Raw genomic sequence first — 20,800 nt, 5'->3', positions numbered from 1 at the left:
ACCTATGTTGTGCTGTCTGTCTGAAGCTTTTCCTTAAATAGCATAACCCCAAGAACTTTATCCTCTAGACTCCTAGAGCAACTGTAGTTTAGATTTTTGTTTTATGCAAAATACTGTCATGTATGTCTCTCATTGCGACCTGTTGCACTGGTTTGTTGTGGTGGTGCCCGAATGCACTAATTTGGTCAGTTAACAATATTATAAGTTCCTTTAAGGCTGCCCTTGATTTTCCTGGAATTCACCTCAGAACTGAGCACAAGTCTGGGTTCCTGGTAGTTGATCAGGTCTTCCCTTTTTCACTCAGGCATCTTTTTTTGACTCTTGCCCGCCCACCCTTCCCCATGCTGCTGCTGCTGCTGCTGCTGCTCTTCATAGTTGTTCAGAAATGCTACCTTGGCTCTCTCCTCCTCTGTTGTCTGCTGCCATCATGTTTTCTAGCTTACCAGCTTTTTGTCTTGTGTACATTTCTGTGTGATCTCATTAAAGCATAAAGACCAGCCTAGTTATTATTTAAAATGTTTTTTCTCAGCCACAGTTGTAAATCTGTGGAAATAATATGGAATATTTACAGAATAGAATTCAAATATATGCTCTATATCTGTGTGTATAAATGTTATAGATAAAAAATGTTGACTTAGTTTAGAAAGCAGTAAAAAGCTGTACTTCACTTTGCTAAAATTAAGGCAAAAGAGATTGAGTTGCTTTTATCGGTATGTTCAAGTAACTGAAGTAGTTCTGCTATTCAGAGTTTGTGGGTCTGAAATCTCAAGGTGACTCTTACATTGTTAAGACAGTATATGCTTTATATTGAATAGTTTATGTTGATAATTTTTATTATGAAAATAGTAAATTTATTATGAAATATTTTGTAATATTTGTTGCTTAAAATCTATGTATGCCAAGTACTTTTAATGTAATAGTCATTGAGTATTGAAACCATGAAAGCATGGATAGAAAATATTGCATTCAGAAGGCTACGAAATATTAAAATGGCAAACTTACCTCCAAATATTAAACAGTTTATTACTAACAAAATGGCTAGGCTAGAAAGGAAAGGAATTTAAGTCTTGAGTCCAATACTTTAGCTTAGCTAGTGACTTTTTGAACTGTAAATTTATCTTTAAATATGATCTTCTTTAATTTTAGCAAGATGAGTATCATATGGTTCATCTAGTCTGTACTTCTCGGAGTCCTCCCAGTTCTCCAAAATCCATCACCAATAGAGAAGGGCATGAAGCACTGGCATCCAGCACCAATTCTGTGAGTTGTTTTGAGAGGAGTAAACATTGAACTTCTCTGATTTTCTTTATCTGCCTCTAAAAACTAAATGGAGGGCTGGGGCGTAGTTCCGCAGTACAACACGGTCTAGCATATGTGAGGCTCTGGGTCAGTCCTCATCACAGCAAAGAACAAATGTGCAAACAAAACAGACGGATCACTTGGAGTTCGTAGTGTTGTTTTATTTCTAATCTTCATTTGATATTTTGAGAGCGGGTCTCATGTAAGCCTTCTGGACTTGAATTCACGGTGTGTAGCTGAGACTGGCCTTGGTCCATTTGCTTCTGCTTCACAGTTCCTGGGATCGAAGACTTTGCCACTACACTCAGTGAGGTTGTTTGAAAAATTTAAGACTATGACATTTAGCATTTGTTTTTGATACAGTGTTACTTTGCTTATAAGATTTGCTCACCATGAGCTATAATTTGATTAATGAACAGGTCGGCAATGGAGCCAGTCTTTATAGATTTAGTTACTGAAATACTCTGGAAACAGTTGATGTGGTTATATAATATAAATCTTAGGCTAGTGAAGTTTAAGAAATAGTAAGGTATCAAGTGTAGTATATTTTATTCAAAGCACATTAATTTATTTAAATCTAAATGACCTAAATTTTCTTAAAGTAGATTACTTGGCAGAAGACTTTGGGGTTTTGTTGTTGTTTGTTTTGGTTGTTTTGCTTTTTAATCACTGGATTTAGGCTTACATTCACAATGAAGAGCAGAGGAGAATCACTTAATATATTTACCTCTCATGTAACTAAATACTCATATCTGCCTGAAATTCTTTTGGAAGCTTGTAGGAGTTCAGCTTTTAGGGTGAGAGGATGGAGACTCATGGAAGCTTTCTTTACTTCTTGGTGAAGCAGGGAACTTTGATTGTGTTAAAGGTATTCCCTGCTTAAGAATTTAATCAACTGGGCTATGATAGCTCACACCTTTAATCCCAGCACTTGGAAGGTAGAGGCAGGTGGCTCTCCATGAGTTTGAGGCCAGCCTGGTCTACAGAGTGAGTTCCAGGATAACCAAGGCTACACAGAGAAACCCTGCCTTGAGGAACACAAAGAAAAAGAAAAAAGGGAAAAGAATTCAATCCAAATATTAAGGCAGGTGTAATCAATAGGGTAAGTTACCTGAGAGATCTGCTAATATATATTAGATAACTGGTTCTTTAAGAAATACATCCTTTTTTTTTGTTTGTTTGTTTGTTTGTTTTTCGAGACAGGGTTTCTCTGTGGCTTTGGAGCCTGTCCTGGAACTAGCTCTTGTAGACCAGGCTGGTCTCGAACTCACAGAGATTCACCTGCCTCTGCCTCCCAAGTGCTGGGATATACATCCTTAAATTGCATATTTACTCAGTGTGTCTTCTGTGGTACCAGCCATGGGAATTGAACTTACATTAAATTGAATATGAATCTTTATATGTTTCCTACCTTGGCATACAAAGGGACAAATTCCAGACTAGCACAGAGATTTTTTTTTTTTAATGTAGTTCTGGATACAAGTATATTCTAGTTTTTGTTTTTGTTTTTTTCCTACTGAGCCAGTAGTTTCTTGGCCATAATTTTATGTCATTAGCATATATATTTTTCAGAGTGTTATAAAAATATAAAAAGTATCAAAGGAAAAATAAGTTTAATTTCCCCTATGTTTTTTATGGTTTAAAGATTTCAAAGAGGCTTGAAAATAATAAAAAAAATCTAATCATAAAAGAATTGCCTAATAAAATGAGAAGTAATAAGTTTTAGAGAAATTAGGGTGTGTTAACATATAGCTAGGCTTTTCTATTAATTATACTTATGGATACGATACCTTTTGCGGGGAGGCAATTTTAAGGCAGGGTTTCTCTGTGTAGCCCTGGCTGTCCTGGAACTCACTCTGTAGATCAGGCTGGCCTCAAACTCACAGAGATACATCCATTTGCCTCTGCATCCCAAGTGCTGGAATTAAAGGCAAGCGTCAATACTGCTCTGCTATGAATACCATATCTTTTTTTTTTTTTAAGATTTATTTATTATGTATACAGTGTTCTGCCTGCATGTATCCCTGAAGGTTAGAAGAGGGCACCAAATCTCATTACAGATGGTTATGAACTACCATGTGGTTGCTGGGAATTGAACTCAGGACCTCTAGGAGAGCAACCAGTACTCTTAACTTAACCTCTGAGCCATCTCTCCAGCCCTGAATACCATATCTTAATGATCCATTTAATGAGAATTTTTTTTTAAAAGCCTTTCTTGGTTATGTCATAATGAGCCAGACTTCTTAGTAAAATATTTAGTATCAGTTTTTCATGAAGTAACTTCTTAAAGAGATCATTTTGCAGGAAATCAGTGTGCTTGTGATTTTTTTCCCCTGGAGAGAACTTAGGAAGGTAGACATGCTAAAAGATATCCTGCCTATCAAGAGGATGTTGCAATTTTAACAAACGTTGAAGGATTTAAAAGTAGCATTGTATCTAACCTTTCAAGGTGTGAATACTATAATTTATATAAAATCTAATGATGTTTTAAATAATGTACAATAATTGAAAAACTGTTTTCTGTTACTCATTGAGGAACTTTACCAAGCTGTATTTATTGAATCATTTGAGCATGAACACCAAAATCCTAATTGGTATCTTGTTGGTTGTAAAAACAAAATTGTTTATGGCATTTATAAATTGATACAAGTTTAGAATTGAAAATTCCGAAAATCTAGGGCAGTCTTGTTTTTTCCAAGAAAGTGGAGATGGAGACTGTAAATGACTCTAAGTTGTGTTCTTTGTTAATATCAGATAGAGCAGGGATTTTAGACCCCTGCTTTTCATTGTTCTGTTAGACAGTGTTACCGACGATGTATGTTACTGGTGTATAGTAGCAGTTTAAATGACTAGAAGTTAGTGGCATTCTTAGACATTTTCTATGTGCTAGGTGTTGTCAAAGGAGCTTTGCTTGCTGTCATTTAATCTACATAATTTAGTATGCATTTTTTTGTAGGTCGTTATTCTGTTGTCTATCTGATAAATACAGTATTACTATCATAATCTTGGCTTTCTGACCCTTTTAGTTTCATTAAAATCAAAATATGCTTTATGGGATATGAGATTCAAATCAGTTTCTAAAATTCAGGGTTTTTTTTTCCAGAGGGATTTTATAGATACATGTTTAGTAGGATATACTTACATTTTTTGTTTGTTTATTTTAGAATTCAGATCACTCTGATTCAACAACTCCATCCCCCAGTCAAGAGAATTTGTCATTAGTTGCTGGTTCTTCAGAAGGATTGAGGCATCGTACCCTTCCACAAGCACAAACTGACCCAGCTCAGAGTCATCAGTTTCCATATGTAATCCAAGGGTAAGTGAAAGTATGGGTCATAATTAAGGCCCTATAAAATCACACGCATGTGCACGCGCACACACACACACACACACAAATCTACTTTAGAGTTTTTTTCACTGTAGCATCTTTTTGATTATTAAAGTACATTTGAAACCAACTTACTTTTTAAGTATTTTCACATGCTTTATTCACAAACAGATGTAACAGAAATAAAATTAGATAATTACTGAAAGTGAGAAGCTAAAAGAAATGTAACAACAAACACAGAAAGTAACAAAAAATATTAATGCTGACTAAGTATATTATATAACAACAATATCTAGTAGGTTGGCTGAATGAATAGACAAATTTTTAAAAATTTTTTTAAACTTCGTGCATGTTCATAATGAAATATTTGTCTGTAATTTACCCCCATGTTCCCCATACATGCCCTCTTCCCCAACTTCATGTATTTATTTGTTTTGCTTTTTGAAAAATTCACTAAGTCCAGTTAGTGCTGTCCATATATACATGAGTGTGGGGCCATCCACTGCAGCATGAGAAACCTAGCAGCAGCCACATCCTCTATAAAGAATGGTTCTTCAGACCCCAGCAACTATCCAATGTCAATAGTGTCAGAAAACTCCTAAGGGGTTTTGCCTGGAGATCTTTTGTTGGGTTGATCTTATGAAGTAAGTCTTGTGCAGGTAGCCACAGCTGCTGTGTCCAGAAGACTGGTTTGTAGCAAACCCCTGCCCCCACCCCAGCTCTTCCATTCCTTCCACCTCCTCTTTCGAGATGCTGCTTTAACCTAGTTGTTGTGGTGTTAATATAGATGTCCCAGTTAGAGTGAGCAGTCAGACTTTACTCTCGGCACTTGCACAACCTCCTGTTGACTGCTGGTCACTGAGAAGTTTCTTTGACTAAGGTTAAGAGCAGCCCAGGACTACGGGTACAAAACTAAATATTTAGAAGGCAATTTAACAACATGGTCATTTAGCAAAATACAATAGCACATTCTACTCCAGGGCCTGTGATCTTCCCAGCTATGGGCTTTTGACCAGGGATTTCCCTCAATGTGGAGCAGGCCCCAAATCAATGAGAAAACAGTTAGTTACCTCATAACATACTTTTCTTGTACCAGTATACATAGCTTGTCTGGAAAGTTCATATTATAGCATGCAGGGCCCATGGTCCAGGATTCAAAAGACCATTGGTGTCTTTCCCCCCAAAGCAGACTGCATAGTACCTTTTGGCACTGTGAAAGCTAGCCAAGCAAGGAGGACGTGTCCTGGTTAGTTTGAGATTGATTTCTGTGTGTCCTGCTACCAAATTATGTGCTGTCTTTAATAATAGGGTCTTACCATGTAGTTATGGTGGGTAAGCGCAATGACCAATGTTCATTTAATAACCCATGTCTTCTGGGAGTGGCACTGTACAGAGTAGTTTTATTTGAATTCTTATTTTTAAAGTTGTATTTTGAAATTAGCTTACTGACTAGTGGGTTTCCCTAATATTTTTTCAGATATCCTTAGTTCTAGTTAGCCCACCTCCTGTTCCTCCTTTTCTATACCCCTCCCCATCCCTGCTTAATCTTTTAACTCAGTATACCTCATTTCTTTTTACATGTGCCCTACTATTCCCTCCACTGGTTATGAAAGTTGGGTTTGTGATAGTAAGATCCTCTATGGCTTGTGATATCCTCTTCCTTTGGATCAGCTCTTTTTCACTCCTGATTCTCTCCATGCTCCCACATTTCTCCCTTCTTTAGCCTTCCCAACCCTAGTTCTCCCCTCACTACTTATGTTCTACTTATACTCCATTATCCCTCCGTTCTCACTGGGTACCCTTCCCTCTCCCCCAACCCACCCAAGACTTCTTTCTACTTCCCTGGCTCCCTCTTGTGTTCCACATTAAGTATGCAAACTGAGGGAGATCTGCAAGTGAGAAAGAACATGTGCCATTGTCCTGAGCTCCCACATGCAGTATGTTTTTCTAGTTCCATAGATTTACTTGCAGATTTGTGCTTTCATTTTTCTTTGCAGCAGAGTAGTGTTCCATTGTGTGTAAGTTCCACATTTTCCTTATTCATTTATCTGTTGATGAACATCTAGATTGTTTCCATTTCTTTTCTGTTGTGAATAAAGCAATAGCTTAAGTGTCTCTGTAGTAGGATATGAAGTTCTTTGAGTGTAAGCCCTGAGTAGTGCAGCTGGGTCATAAGGCAATGCTATTTTAACTTTTTTGAGGGCCCTCTGGACTGGTTTCCAAAGTGGCTGCAACTGGTTTCTGTTCCTATTAGCTGTGAATTCCCCTTTCACCAAATCCATTCCAGCATTTATTGTCATGCTGTGTTCCTGATGTTGGCCCTTTTCACTAGGGTGAGGGGGATTTTTTCTTTTTTCTTTTTTATGTTCCAACTACAGTTCTCCCTCCCACCTCGCCTCCCCACTAGCCCACTCCCCCACTTCTTCTCCTGGGGAGTCAACAAAGTCTGGCACATTAAGTAGATTCTAAAAGTGGTTTTATTCTTTATTTTCATGATGTTTAAGGAAGTTGAGTACTCTTGTATTTACTAGACGTTTGTATTTTTCCTGAAAATGTTCTGTATAGTTGTATAGCTAATTTTAAAAACTGGAATATTTATTTTCATAATGTTTAAAGGCTTTTTGGATTTTGTATATTCTAAATACTAATTCTATGCTGATAAACAGCAAAGAGTTTCTCCCGTTCTGTGGTCTGTGTATTCATTTGTTTCCTTAGCTTTAATGAAGCTTTTAGTGTCATGATCTCCCATCTGTTGCTGTTGGTCTTGTTTCCTGTGATCCTGAGGTCTCATTCAGACAGTGTGTGCCTGTGCCAGTGAGCCGAAGGGTGCTGCCCACTTTGCAGCAGTTTCAGTTGGTTGGGTTTTGTTTGTGGCGAGAGATAAAGATTTAATTTAATTACTCTGTATGTTGAAATCCAGCTTTCCCTGCACCATGTGTTGAAGATGCTGTCCTATTTTCTAATGTATATTTTTGATATCTCCAAAAAAAAAAAAGGTAACAGTTTTATGGACTTTTATCAGTGACTCTCAGTTTTATTCCTTTGATCTGTGTGTCTTTGTGCCATGCTAGTTTTTGTTACTATAGCTCTGTAGTATAGTTTGAAATCAGAAATGATGATATTTTCTGTGTTATTCTTTTTATTTGGAATTGCCTTGGCTGTCTGTGGTCTTCTGTGCCTCTATATAAAATTCTTGATGCTTTCCTGTTTGTGAAGAATGATATTGGAATTTCAGTTGGGATTGTTGATTATTTTGGCTCATGGCTTAAGGGGACAATGCCCATCATGGACAGAGGGCATAGTGGTGAGGATGGTTTGTGGTGCCTGGAACTTACTTACATCTGGGAAGCTGAGAAGGTAGAACCGGGTTATAGTTGTAGTGCCCGTGTTTCAAGGTTGAAATGTTCTTCACTGTGCATAGTGGCCAGCACTTATTTGCTGTCTGTGTACAGACATGTAGAGTCAGAAGATGGAGAAGGAGGATGCAAAATCTTAGTCATCTGAAATGCAGTCGTGATTATTTTATGAAGAAACTAAAGAAAAAGCTCTGATGAAGAAATTCATGACATACTCCAGCCAAAAAGGCACAAAATCAAATCAGATAAAAAATAAAGACAAGAAATCAAAACAAACAAAAAAACCGAACAACAACAACAACAACAACAACAACAAAAAAAAAACGCACCGGAAAAAGTTCCTAAGATATCAGAGAACCTAGTTCTAAAGAAGACATTAAAGCAAAAATTTAAGCAAATATAGAAAAAATTAGTTCTTTCCAAAATGAAAGTCAAGTTTATTGATTATGCAAAGAATTGCTTACAAATAACCAACCAGGAGGATGTTTAAGATCTCTGACAGTAGAGAAAGTCTTTTTAAGAATATTATTTTAGGGCCTGAAGAGATGGTTCAACAGTTAAGAATACTTGTTCCTCCTACAGAGGACCTGTATTCAGTTCCCAGAGCCCACATAGTGGCTTATAAACATCTATAACGCTGCTTCCAGGGGATCTGGTGCCCTCTTCTGATCTCTGCAGGTACCAGGCACATGTGTAGTACACATACATACATGGCAAAACATTCATATACATAAATAAGCCTAAGAAAAATTTTGAAAGTTTAAACCATACAATAATTCTGTTGTCAAGTACAAACAAAAGTTTGTTTTTTTGTGCTATTACAGTTGCTCTGTTTTCATTATGGGGTAGCATTTTTCTTTAGTTGTACACAGTGTTATAGGTCTCCTATTCAGACACAGTTCAAGAGACTTACTTTATTCTGCTTCCCCATTCTCTCATAATATTTTGTTATTCTTTTATTGCCTTCATTGGTTTTTCATTTATCTTTCCATTACTTCTTGATGGAAAATTCAAGAAAACTTCTGTATATGTACTCAAGTATATTCTCATTCTTTTTTTTTTTTAATTATGTACCCAATGTTCCTCATGCATGTTTACCTTCATGCCAGAAGAGGGCACCAGATCTCATTATAGATGGTTGTGAGCCACCATGTGGTTGGTGGGAACTGAACTCAGGACTTCTGAAAGAGCAGCCAGTGCTCTTAACATCTGAGCTGTCTTTCCAGCCCCCTGTCCTCCTCATTCTAACATGAATAGGAGCATTTATACATATTTTTTTATATCTTGTTGAAGAAAATATTGAAGAAGTCACTCAAAGATATATAAAGAGATGCTAATTTATTTTATAGCTACATAGTAATTCAGTAAGTACATGGTTATAATGTCTACTCTTTTATTAAAAAATATTTGAATTATTTCCAGTCTTGTTATTAAATAGTTGCATAATGGATAACTTATGCGTGCATCCTTTTTTGTTGTTATATTTTGACTGAATGGATTCCTAGATATACAGATGGGTCAGTGTAGATAGGCCAGAGAGCAAACACCTTCAGTCAAAAGTTAAGAACAGTTTCAAAAGGGAGGTGAGTGCCAGGGATCTCTACGTTGGCATATTATCATAATGTCCAGTGTGTCTCTGTTAGCGAGAACTGATGCTGGGAGTGTTAGGAGGCTATACGACAAGTGTAGCCTTGACTCAAAGGCAAAAAGATGTGAAGTCTTGTTTTTATTTTCATGTCTGCTACTTTTGTAAGCATATTTTCAAAAGCAGAATTACTTAGACAAACAGATATGAGAACATTTTTACATTTTAGAAATTGTTCTGTGAAAGTTTATTTTAGTTCATACTGTCACTAGCAATGAAAGACTTGGATTTCACAGTCAGTACTAGCTGTGTGTGTGTTGCTAGAGATCAACAGGGTCTGGAATATTGATAGATATTTTTAGTGTCTTCTAACTTAGGAAACAAACAAAAGCTTATCATTGCTTTAATTTGTATTTGGTGCCCTAATGATAATTATTTTTAGGAACTCTCTTTATGTAAAAGATGTTAATGACTATTAAAAACAGCTTTTTCTAAGCTGCTAATTTCTGCTGCATTTCCTGTAATTTAACTCAGTACTATATTTAGAATACTTGACTATATGGAAAAGGTGAAACTTTTAGAACTCCTTTTTTTCTACCAGCAATTTAATAATCATATTTCTTAGTGTGGAAAATTTCTTTTACTTGTTGCTTAATGGCATAGTATCCAAAGTATTTAAATTATTGTTTTAGTTAGGGTTTCAGTTGTAAAGAGACACCCTGACCAAGGTAAGTCTTATAGAAGAAAGTATTTAATTACGGGTTTGCAGTAATTACAGTTTCAGAGGCTTAGTCAATTGTCATGTTGGGGGTGTGGTGGCATGCAGGCAGGCATGGTGATGGTGTGGTAGCTGAGAACTTTACACCCTGTTCTACAGGCAACACACAGATACTGGGCCTCAACTCTTAGCCGCGAAGAGATACACTTCCTTCAACAATGCCACTCCTACTCTAGCAAGGCCACACCTTCTAATCCTTCTCAAACAGTTCACCAACTGGGGACTAAGCATGCAAATATACGAGCCTATTTAGGCCATTCTCATTCAAATCACTACAGTTAAATAAATTTTTATTAGTTTTTCTATTCCTTTAGGTTTCAATAATACTGTCATTTAGTATCAAAAGAGTATTTTTTCTTGATTCCTGGCGAGTGCTGAACATTAACATCTTATCTAAAAGTCAGTAAACATAACTGAGAATTATAATATGCTAGCTTGAGCACAGAATGTATTTTACTGATTACATAGTTCAGCCATGTTTAACAATATTAAACAAATAGGGAAAAACATATCAAGATCATCTTAGAAGCATTTGCTTTTTTTGGCAATATATGTTTAATAGTTGCCTTCCATTCTAGACTGTGTGTGTGTGTTTGTATGTATGTGTGTGTACAAATGTGTAGGCTAGAGGTCACCCATCATCAGAGAAAGAATTATAGTCTTATTTAAGGGGTGGTTAATTAAATCAAAACTGGCTCGCTGTAACATTCTTCTTTGTTATGACCAAGTATTTGACAAGCAATTTCAGAAGGAGGGGTTTTGTTTAGCTCATAGTTGAAGGGATACATCATGGTGGGGAAGGCAAGAAGTGTGGGGTGGCTGATCACAGTGGGTCAGGAAGCACAGGAAATACAGAAAGTGGGACTGGGCTATTAAACATCAAAGTCAGCCCCTACCCCTACCCTGACTCACTTTTTCCAGCAGGACTGCGTCTTCTCAGGGTTCCCTAAGTTTCTAAAACAGTGCCACTAGCTGGGACCAAGTGTTGAAATACATGAGCCTGCCTGGGACATTTGCCTTCAAATCCCAACACTGGTGTTTGCTGAGTACACCGTAACAACGTTCTGAGGAAGATTCCCCTGTAAAATTAGGGAAACTGAGGCATAAGGAAGTTAATCATGACTTTCTACAAGTTTTACTGAACTAATAGAATTTTAACTTATTTACAGAAATTTAGAAGTATGTTATTCACTCTTGGCTCTTTAAATGACAGCTTACATTTGAAATGTTTGTTTTTTTATTTATCTGCTGTATCTTTAATAAAATTTTACTGCTTGAGTGTGACCTATTCCTCAAAATAATGTCATGAAGTTTATTTTATAGCTTTGATTCTTAAAAAGAATGTGCTTAAAAATCAAAGTTTTTTTTTTTTTCTTTGTTCACACTAACTTCGTGTTTTGTGGATGACTTATTTTGTTTATATACTTGGGTCCAGGGCCAACTTAGGTAAGATATATTGTGTTATTTGAGGAATGAATGTTGAAAATAAGTGTCTTTTCAGTAAGATTTAAAAATACTCTGTCGGTGATTGACTTAGTTCATAAATAAGTCCAGAGGATATTTTTTTTATTTGTTTTTAAGCTTTTGACACATTAAAAGGCTTTATTTATTCTTTATTGCAGAAATGTGGACCACCAGTTTCCTGGACAAGCTGTGCCACCTGGGTTTCCCGTGTATCCTGCTCTCAGCCCACTGCAGATGCTGTGGTGGCAGCAGATGTATGCTCATCAGTATTATATGCAATAGTAAGTCTGTCTAATTCATTGTTTTAGCTTCTCTGTTAATGGCTTAATGTTCCTTTACCCTAAGTTGAATTGGGATTGCATTTGTTTCTGTCATATTTCAAAATTACTGAGTAAGAATTGATAAACTTCTCAGAAGATACTTACTTCAAATTACTTGGGTCTTAGCCCCTTCTTCTTACCCCTGATTTCATTTAGCAATACTCAGATACTTTTAAAACACAGTATAGAAGTTGAAGAAGAGAGTTTCCCTAAAAGACTGCAGGTCTGCATGGAGACTAAAAGGTCAAAGGAAAAGTGGCCCAAGAAAGTGTAAGGCTCAGTGTGGCACATATGGTCACTGCACTCATTTCTTGACTGTGACCAGAGGAACTAGGCATCTCGTCAGTGAGTCAAGTCTCTGCTTTGTTCTCCCATTCATCCTCATCCCGTACTCTTGTCCTCAATGACCGGCTGCTGTGTTGTGTCCTCATCTGGTTTGTATGGTCCTGTTTTCTTGCTCCTCTTTTTTTCTCATTTTCTTCCCTTCTTTTTAACAGTAACAATCTTGGCTCACTTTGGCAGATTCACCCACCCACTGTGTGCCTGTTGGCACCCAGGAATCTGTCCTTGGAGTGCTCTTAGATTTCTTTCTTCTGTAGCTGCAATTACTGACTCTCTCATTCATGATGATGAGTCCTTTACCTTCTGTGCTTCCTGTGTCACTTCTTTCTTGGGAGATTCCTATAGAGTAATTGCTTCTGCTCTAAGTTCAGAGCATCTAAACTTGGGCTTCTTCATTCTTTAAATGCCTTTTACTTCTGACTTCCCCTATTAGTTATCAAGAAAGCTCTCGACCGAAACTATTTAGATTCTAGCTCCTGTTATCTCTGAACCGAGAACCTTACAGAAATGATATAATTAAGCTTCTGCTCTTTCTTTGAATCCTGCTTCCAGGATTTTAGCCTGATCTTTTCTTGTTTTAAACCTGTTTTACTTCACATTAGCTTTCCTTTCTATCTCATGATATTCGAACCTTATCCTACTTCAAGTAATAGTGTATCAGACATTTCTTTTCTGCTCCTAATATCTATTGACTTTATTGCCTCCAGCCTGAGGGATGTATATATCCCTGTACAGAGCTTACCTGCTTTATGAAGTTTCTATACTAGTGTTCGTTCATAAACACTGGCTTCAGGGAGACTGTTTGTACTTTTATAGTGTCAGCTATGGTTTAGTGATGACTTTGTGCATAGTACTCTGCTTTCCACCCTTTGTCCTGTTTGTGACCTCCATGAGAACCATGTAAAGGGAGTGAGACTTTGTGTAGCGTACTGTTGAGACATATTAACTTGTGTGCGCCATTAACTTTTGAGTCACAGGTTTTACCTTTTAAAGTTCATGCATGTATCAAAACAGTCATAAAATAAGAAATGTTTTAGAAACAAAAGGTTTATTAAGAACCAAGGTATTAGCACATTGATTTAAATAGGAGTTTATACCCAGGGAACATTTCCTTAATTTTCATTAGCTGTGTTGACTATATAATTTAAGCATTTAAAAATACTAAATAATAAAACAGTACAAAATAGTAAAATGAATCTCTGTGTATCTGTTTCAGCATCAGTATTTACAAAATCATGTCAATCTCATTCTACAACTTTTCTTTGTTAATATTTAAAAACAAATCCCAGCCATTTCTTGTTTTTAGGGGACCTATAATAAACAACTTATTCTAATCTTATTTTTCTCTGTGAGACAGGATCTCATATAGCCCACGTTGGTCTCAGAATGGTTATTCAGCCAAAGACGACCATGGACTGTTGTTCCTAGAGCTTCCACCTCTTGACCCTGGGACTGTAGGCACATGCATGCTACCACGCCACTTTATGTGGTGCTAGGCAAGGAGCACAGGGTTTTCATGTGTGGTAGATTGGGACTTTGTTAACTGAATTACATCTCTAGCCCTTATTCTGACTTAAGAAAACAAAATTTAAAATTGCCCATTTTTATTGTGTGTGTATGTGTGTGTGCATGTGCACACTGTGTCACATGTAGAAGCAAAGGGAAGTGTGTGGGAATTGTTTCTCCTTATACCATGTAAGTCCCAGAGATCACACTCTGGTGGTCAGGCTCAGTGACAGGCGCCATAGCCCACTGAGCCATCTTGCTATCTGTGCTGACTTACACAGTCACATTAACAGCACCTTAAAGGGCAACTCCTCAAATGGAGTTGACCAAAAACTATGATTGGGGTTGAGGAGTGGTTATCCAAGAATCATTTGATGTTTAAGCTCATATTTAGACAAGTATGTCAAAGTGCGGCATGAGGGCAAGTCGGTAGCTTTGAGATGTTCATTCCATGTAGAATAATAAAGGAAGCTATTAACGGAAAGACCCTTAGTTACTGTCAGCTTGTAAACCGTTTACCAGAATGTGAGCATGGCCATTATCATTTCCTCCTCCTCTCTGCTGTGGTCTTAGGCGGCCAGGCTAAGAGAACGTTCTTCCTTAGCCCCACTTTTTCACTGGGAACTGCTTCCTAAGAAACACAGAGCAAGAGTGTGATAGTCAAGATTAGGGTTATAAAAATTTTTCATTACCTAAAACATCTTTAAAATGCATAATATGGTAAAGTTTTCTTTTTCTTTTTAATATTTTGGTGAATATTTCAGTCAAGCTGCAGTTACAGCTCAGGCCACATCAAGTGCCAACCCAATTCAGCCCACTGCATCACCGCCTTTAAATTTGGCACATGTTCCTGGAGAAGAGCCTCCACCAGCTCCCAACCTAGTGGGCCAAGAAAATGGGCCCCTGAATGAGAATGTTCAGATGAATGCGCAGGGGGGACCAGTGCTAAACGAAGAGGACTTCAACCGTGACTGGCTGGACTGGGTGTACACATTCTCGCGAGCTGCAGTTCTCCTCAGCATCGTATACTTCTACTCTTCCTTTAGTCGGTTTATCATGGTAATGGGAGCCATGCTGCTGGTTTATTTGTGAGTGATGGATATTAACTGTTTGTGGTTTCTTTTAATTATTTCTAAAGAGCTTATCACAGATTCTAGCATAATGTAGTCAGTTAGAATGAAGGATTTTTAATATTGGCCTTCAGGTATCCAGCGTGTTCATAATAACCAAAAGCAATGGCACAGGTATTGTAATAATATTTATCAGAATTGTTTAAAAGCAGAGTATTTAATTATTGTATTTTATATAAATTATTAGTTTGATGATTCAGATTTATGTAGTATATTAGGTTATTTAGTATACTCAAGAATATGATAAATATTTTCATAAGGATGATTTTTTTAAGTAATATTTATCAATAGTAAGTCCTAGAAACATAGGTCACACTTTTTTCATAAGTAGATTGATTTATTTTTCCTGGCCTTGCCTTTTCTCTGAGAGGCAAAGAAATATATTTAGTTATATTTCATTTTGAAAAAAGCTCCAAAAGATTTTGTGGTTTAATGTGTCACTTGAGCCAGTTATATACAAGATAGACTTTTGGATTTGAATTGGGTTTTGTTTTGGTGTTACTAACCTTGAGAAATCCACTGACTTGAAGTAAGATACTTGTTTTTATCATTTATTAGAACACCTCCAGTAGTGTTTCCCTTAAGGACACTGTTTTATAGTATTACAAACACAAGTGATTGTGGCTTACTTTTTTTTTTTTTTTTTTTTGGTTTTTCGAGACAGGGTTTTCTCTGTGGTTTTGGAGCCTGTCCTGGAACTAGCTTTTGTAGACCAGGCTGGTCTCGAACTCACAGAAATCCGCCTGCCTCTGCCTCCCAAGTGCTGGGATTAAAGGCGTGCGCCACCACTGCCCGGCCCGTGGCTTACTTTCTTTATTTTGCTGAGCAGACACCAGGCTGGATGGTTCCCGTTTAGGCAAGAAGGCGGCCAGCAACAGGTTCCTAACAATGTTGATGTTAACAACGACGGGCAGAATGCAAACAACCTAGAACTTGAAGAAATGGTAGGTTATTGGTGTTTGTGTGGATTTTATAGGTAGATAGTCCTTAGTCCTATATGGGACAGAAATGATGATGGATTCTTGGGTTCCACAGATACCTGTAGAAGGCACATGAAGAAAAATTAATATAGAAACTGTGGTAGTTTCATCTGGGGAATTTAGCATGTAATAGTCATATCATCTATTAGAACAAGTGGAGAGATTAACATCTCTATAAAAATAGTTAAAAAGAAAATTACGCATTGGTGAGAATGTATTATGTTGGCAGTTATTTATGCACCACAGAATTTATTAATTTTAGACTTCACAAAGATTTCTAATTGTCCCAGATTTACCATTTTCCATACATACTTAGATTTCTTCTTGCTATAGAAAGTATTTAGCTCCACCCTCTGCTATTATAAGTTGGTGTTTGTGGTACCAATTCCTCAAGAGTGTGTTTATGTTTTTGAAAGGAGCGTCTTATGGATGATGGACTTGAAGATGAGAGTGGAGAAGATGCAGGTGAAGATGCCAGTGCAGTGCAGAGGCCCGGGTTGATGGCTTCAGCGTGGTCTTTTATCTCCACCTTCTTCACTTCACTAATACCAGAGGGGCCTCCCCAAGTTGCCAATTAGACCTGAAAACTGTGCCAGCTGCAAAAGAGGGTTTGACTTTAGGAAAGTGGTTTAAATAACAGTGCAATTTCAAAAGAAGAAAATGTATAACTTTCTTTTAATGATCATGTACAGAGGTCTTTTCTTTAAGCTTCTCACGCATAAGAATATTTTAAGCACAAATGGACTACTAAGTGTGTGATTTTTTTTGTTTAAAGATTCTAACAGAGCATAGCATAACAGTACTGGTCTTCCAGTTTTATTCATTTCAATTATGTATAGTGCGCCAAGCAGAACCACTGTGTGTTGTTTCTTTAAAGAGCTGCTACACCTTTAAATGTCCATAGCTAGATGGCCAACCCTTCAGTGTGTACTTTGAATAAATATATCTATTTTCTGTGAATTATCCTGAAAGTTTTAAACAGAAGTGACCTCATAGTTTTTAATAAAGAAGTTTATTTACCTAAAATGTGCTAGTAGCATCTTGCCCACCCATAAAGCAATAAACTTCTCAAAAATCTTAATTTTGACATTTGAATAAATGATGGAAATTTTCTATTTTAAGGACACATGTCGCATCAGTTGGAATTAGTATCTTAAAAAAAAAGGCAGCTCTTCATTGGAATGAAGTGATACAAAATGTTTGATATGGCAGTACTTTTATAAACTACGCTGGAAATTGCCCCCTGTAATTTTTTAAATAAAAAATCAATTATGATAAATAGCCTTATGGGATATTTATTCAAGTTCTTCAATACTAATTGACATACAGAAGTATGTTTAAATTTTGCAAGTTTGGATGGACTAATGTCTTCCCTACCAGTTTGGCCTTCTTCCTTTCTAAAGGGTACCTAGGTAGTCTCACACTGACAGAAGTGCTCCTGGGGTTTGAGCCTGAGGCACCTACAGGGTAGTGGCAGAAGAATGCATAGCTGTTGAAACTCTTGTTAAGTTTATTTCCTTCTGTTGGAAACTAAAGAGAAGAGCTGTGGAATCTGTTGAGGGTGCAACATTTTGGGGTACTATTGTCAGGGAGCTGTAGTTACAGGGGACCCTACAGGGGGAAATGAGCAGCCTTCTTGTGTCTCAGCCCAGGCAGAGCCTCAGGAGAAAGATGCTTGTCAGCTTTGTCTTGAGAATGGTACAATTGTGGCTTCTAGGAATGGTAACTGTGTTGTTATTTTTAATTATTTTCTCCATGTTGTTAATTTCCTCATGTCAACCTTGCTTTCAGTAAGTCTTGGTTACAAAACAAAAACAAACACACAAAAAGAAAAAAAGAAAAATAAAAACCCCAAACCAACCAACCAACCAACCAACCAAACAAAAACAAAAGAAACTAGTCAAGTGTCAGCTGTGTTTGGAGGGGCCTGTGATTGCCAAATGGCCATGGTGCTTAAAGATGGTTTTCAGATAGCAAAGAGGTTGTCCTGAAGCTCAGAGACTGGTCTGAAACCAAGTGGAGAGGAGCGACAATGAGGATATGTTTTTGGAGAGTGCTTCCAAGGTCTCTAATATTCTTTACGTTGACAGAAGGGATTAGGTTTTCTCCAGTGAAAGGTTATATGTGTGGGCAAAAGGAAAGCGTGTGTGGCTCAAGGCTGCAGAGTTGACGACACTGCTCTGAATAGTAACTGGTTTCTCTGGCTCTTTCCACCATCACCACTGAAAATAGACATATCAGTAGTAGGGTATAGACCATTTTTGGAGCCACAATTGTGTAGGTCAGTTACAGGTTTTGTTGTTGTTTTGTCTCAGAGTTAAGACTCGATTTTCACCTCACATTTTAGTAGATTGTGGTGAGGCAACTTTATGTCTGTTGAATGGTGGCACTGGAGCTGCAGAACTGGACCAGGCTCTGGCTAATGGGTTGTCTGGGAAGCCGGTGGGGCCAGCTGGTTCATCCCCACAGGTGAAAGGGCAAGCCTTGCAAATGCAAAGTGGTGGTAACTTCCGTGTGGTGGGCACAAATTTGTGCCTCACTTCTCTCGTGTACATTGTACTTTGGATAGTCCAATATTTAGACATTTAGAAACATTATACAGAATAGGAGTTCGTGATAATGCTTCCTGAATGCATCTATTACGGAGCGGTGTAAGCCTTTTCTTGAAGGTTCCTGTGGGGCCTGTGGGAGTTGTCCTCTTAAAGAGAGTATGGAACCGTCACTGGGGTGTTCTATTCCTGAACTTGGGGGCTTATTTCCTAGCCAGGACTCTTAGGAGTCTTTGCCTGGCACAGTGAAGCTTCAGGTCTACTGAAGACCCGTCTCTTCCTGTAGCAAACTCCCATGAATGCAGCTGCCCATGCGCTACATTTATGGGTACATTCTAGAGGTTCCAGTCTTGGGGATTGTGGTAGGTGACCCTGCTTGGAGACACCCCTTGGTTGAGGGGGTGAGAAAGCACGGAGTCAATGTCACAGATACCCGGAGTAGCAAAGCATGTAGCTGCAGATTTGTTTATTGTGGAAATCAGGCTTGCTTATATACCTCCTGTCCTGCCTCCCATTGGCTTCATTGAGTGAGTCTGTGGTGCTGGACTCCTATTGCTTCCGTGGATCAGGCAACCCATGTCAGTGGTCTCCAAGCATGGTGAAAGACTCCGGGTTAGCCCCAGGGGAAGTCATTAGTGGGCATGCTCATGTGGGCCAGTCTGTGCAAGGGCAGCCATGGCCAGGTCACTGTTAGGCTGTTTTTCTCCTGTAGGGGACCAGTTTGGAGGTTGTCAAAGCTTACTTCCCAATCCTGCTGCTGAGTTCTGACTCTTCATTTAACTGACCTACTTTACAAAAAGAGCCTGCCACTGCCTGCGCTTACTCTTCACAGAGTATGTATTGCAGCAGCTCAAGCCTGAGTGAGCCAAGGCTACAGAAGAGGCAGGTAGGAAAATGGAACATTCATGGTCTTTACCAGTCGCCATTCTCATGGAAGAATCATAGAAGAATAGGCCATTGTTGGGCCATCATGGCCAGTTACATAATGATAAAAATAATTAGCTAGAATGCTTATATTGCTGATGTTCAAACATGCCATATACCTGCTGTCCTAGTTACATTTTCATGGTTGTGATAAGCATCATGACCAAAGCAACCTGGGCAGAAACAGATTTATTTTATATTAAAACTGTCAAGAATAGAAATCAGGGCAGGAACTGAAACAGATTATGGAGGATGCCTGCCTTACTGTCTTCCTCTCTATGGCTTGCTCAGCTTGCTTATACCACATAGGATACCTGCTCAGGGATTGTACCACCCACAATTGACTGGGTGCTTCCAAAAAAAATCACTAATCAAGAGAATACCTTACAGACTTGCCTACAGGTAGTCTGATTAAGGCATTTCTCAGTTGAGGTTTCTTTTCCTTAGATAACCGACTAGCTTGTGTCAAGTTGACAAGACCCTAACCAGCACACCTGTTCTAAGTGTACTTCATCTTTAAAATGTTAAAACAGGATAACTTCCAATGTTACTTCTGTTTTCCAGATGAGAACACCACATTTAATTAAATAACTTGCCCCAAATCATGCAGGTGGCACAGCACTGCCTTCTCCCGCTTTATACCTTGCACTCCTCAGCCAGTTACACAAACAAGGCATCTAGGTCCTCAGCTCTGAGCAAATTGTGATGGATTTCACACCAACTCTTCTGTTGTGAAAACAAGAAAAGTCATAGTATAATCATCTATCACCATGTTCCAGAGCTGGGAACAGTGATTGGCACTTACTGATGTAAGGCTGGGAAGCTGAGTAGAAATTTTAGAAGACTTATTGGGTACAAAAATACAGTTCAGGAATCAAGTGCTAATCTTAAGTTCTTGAGTAGTCTTGAAAACAGGGAAGATGCTAACTTGAATTAGAAATTAATGATACAGGGGTGGGGCTAGGGGGAGGGGAAACTGGTTGGGATTATTGCATAAGAGAAGAATATTTTCAAAAAGTTTAAAAATGGTATAAAAAAGAAATAATTCAAGGATAACTGTCATTCAAGTACTTGCTGTGCAAACAAAGGGACCTGAGGTCGATCCCCAACACCCACATAAAAAACTGGTAGTAGGTTCCTGTAATCCCAGTGGTGTGGAGGTGGAGACAAGGGGATTCCTGGGGCTCAGGACAGCTAGTCAAGACTAATTCGTAAACCTGAGGTCTCCAGTGAGAGACC

At 38.0% G+C, this 20,800-nt stretch overlaps 1 protein-coding gene across 1 annotated transcript in view; it reads left to right on the top strand.

Annotated features, from left to right (window-relative positions):
* The window catches only part of Herpud2 (HERPUD family member 2), a 31,502-nt gene extending 14,142 nt beyond the window's left edge, over positions 1–17,360 (top strand). The window contains exons 3-8 of the mRNA XM_057767668.1: positions 1,147–1,260; positions 4,464–4,615; positions 11,969–12,091; positions 14,743–15,066; positions 15,938–16,052; positions 16,505–17,360. Of these exons, the coding sequence (XP_057623651.1) occupies positions 1,147–1,260; positions 4,464–4,615; positions 11,969–12,091; positions 14,743–15,066; positions 15,938–16,052; positions 16,505–16,666 (990 nt within the window). The 3' untranslated portion in view covers positions 16,667–17,360. The remainder of the gene's footprint in view (positions 1–1,146; positions 1,261–4,463; positions 4,616–11,968; positions 12,092–14,742; positions 15,067–15,937; positions 16,053–16,504) is intronic.
* The last annotated feature ends 3,440 nt before the right edge of the window (positions 17,361–20,800 follow it).

Source organism: Chionomys nivalis, chromosome 4 (assembly GCF_950005125.1).
Source record: "Chionomys nivalis chromosome 4, mChiNiv1.1, whole genome shotgun sequence".
Classification (NCBI taxonomy): domain Eukaryota; kingdom Metazoa; phylum Chordata; class Mammalia; order Rodentia; family Cricetidae; genus Chionomys; species Chionomys nivalis.
The sequence above is the reverse complement of the archived record's forward strand: the minus strand, read 5'-3'. Positions and strand labels throughout refer to the sequence as shown.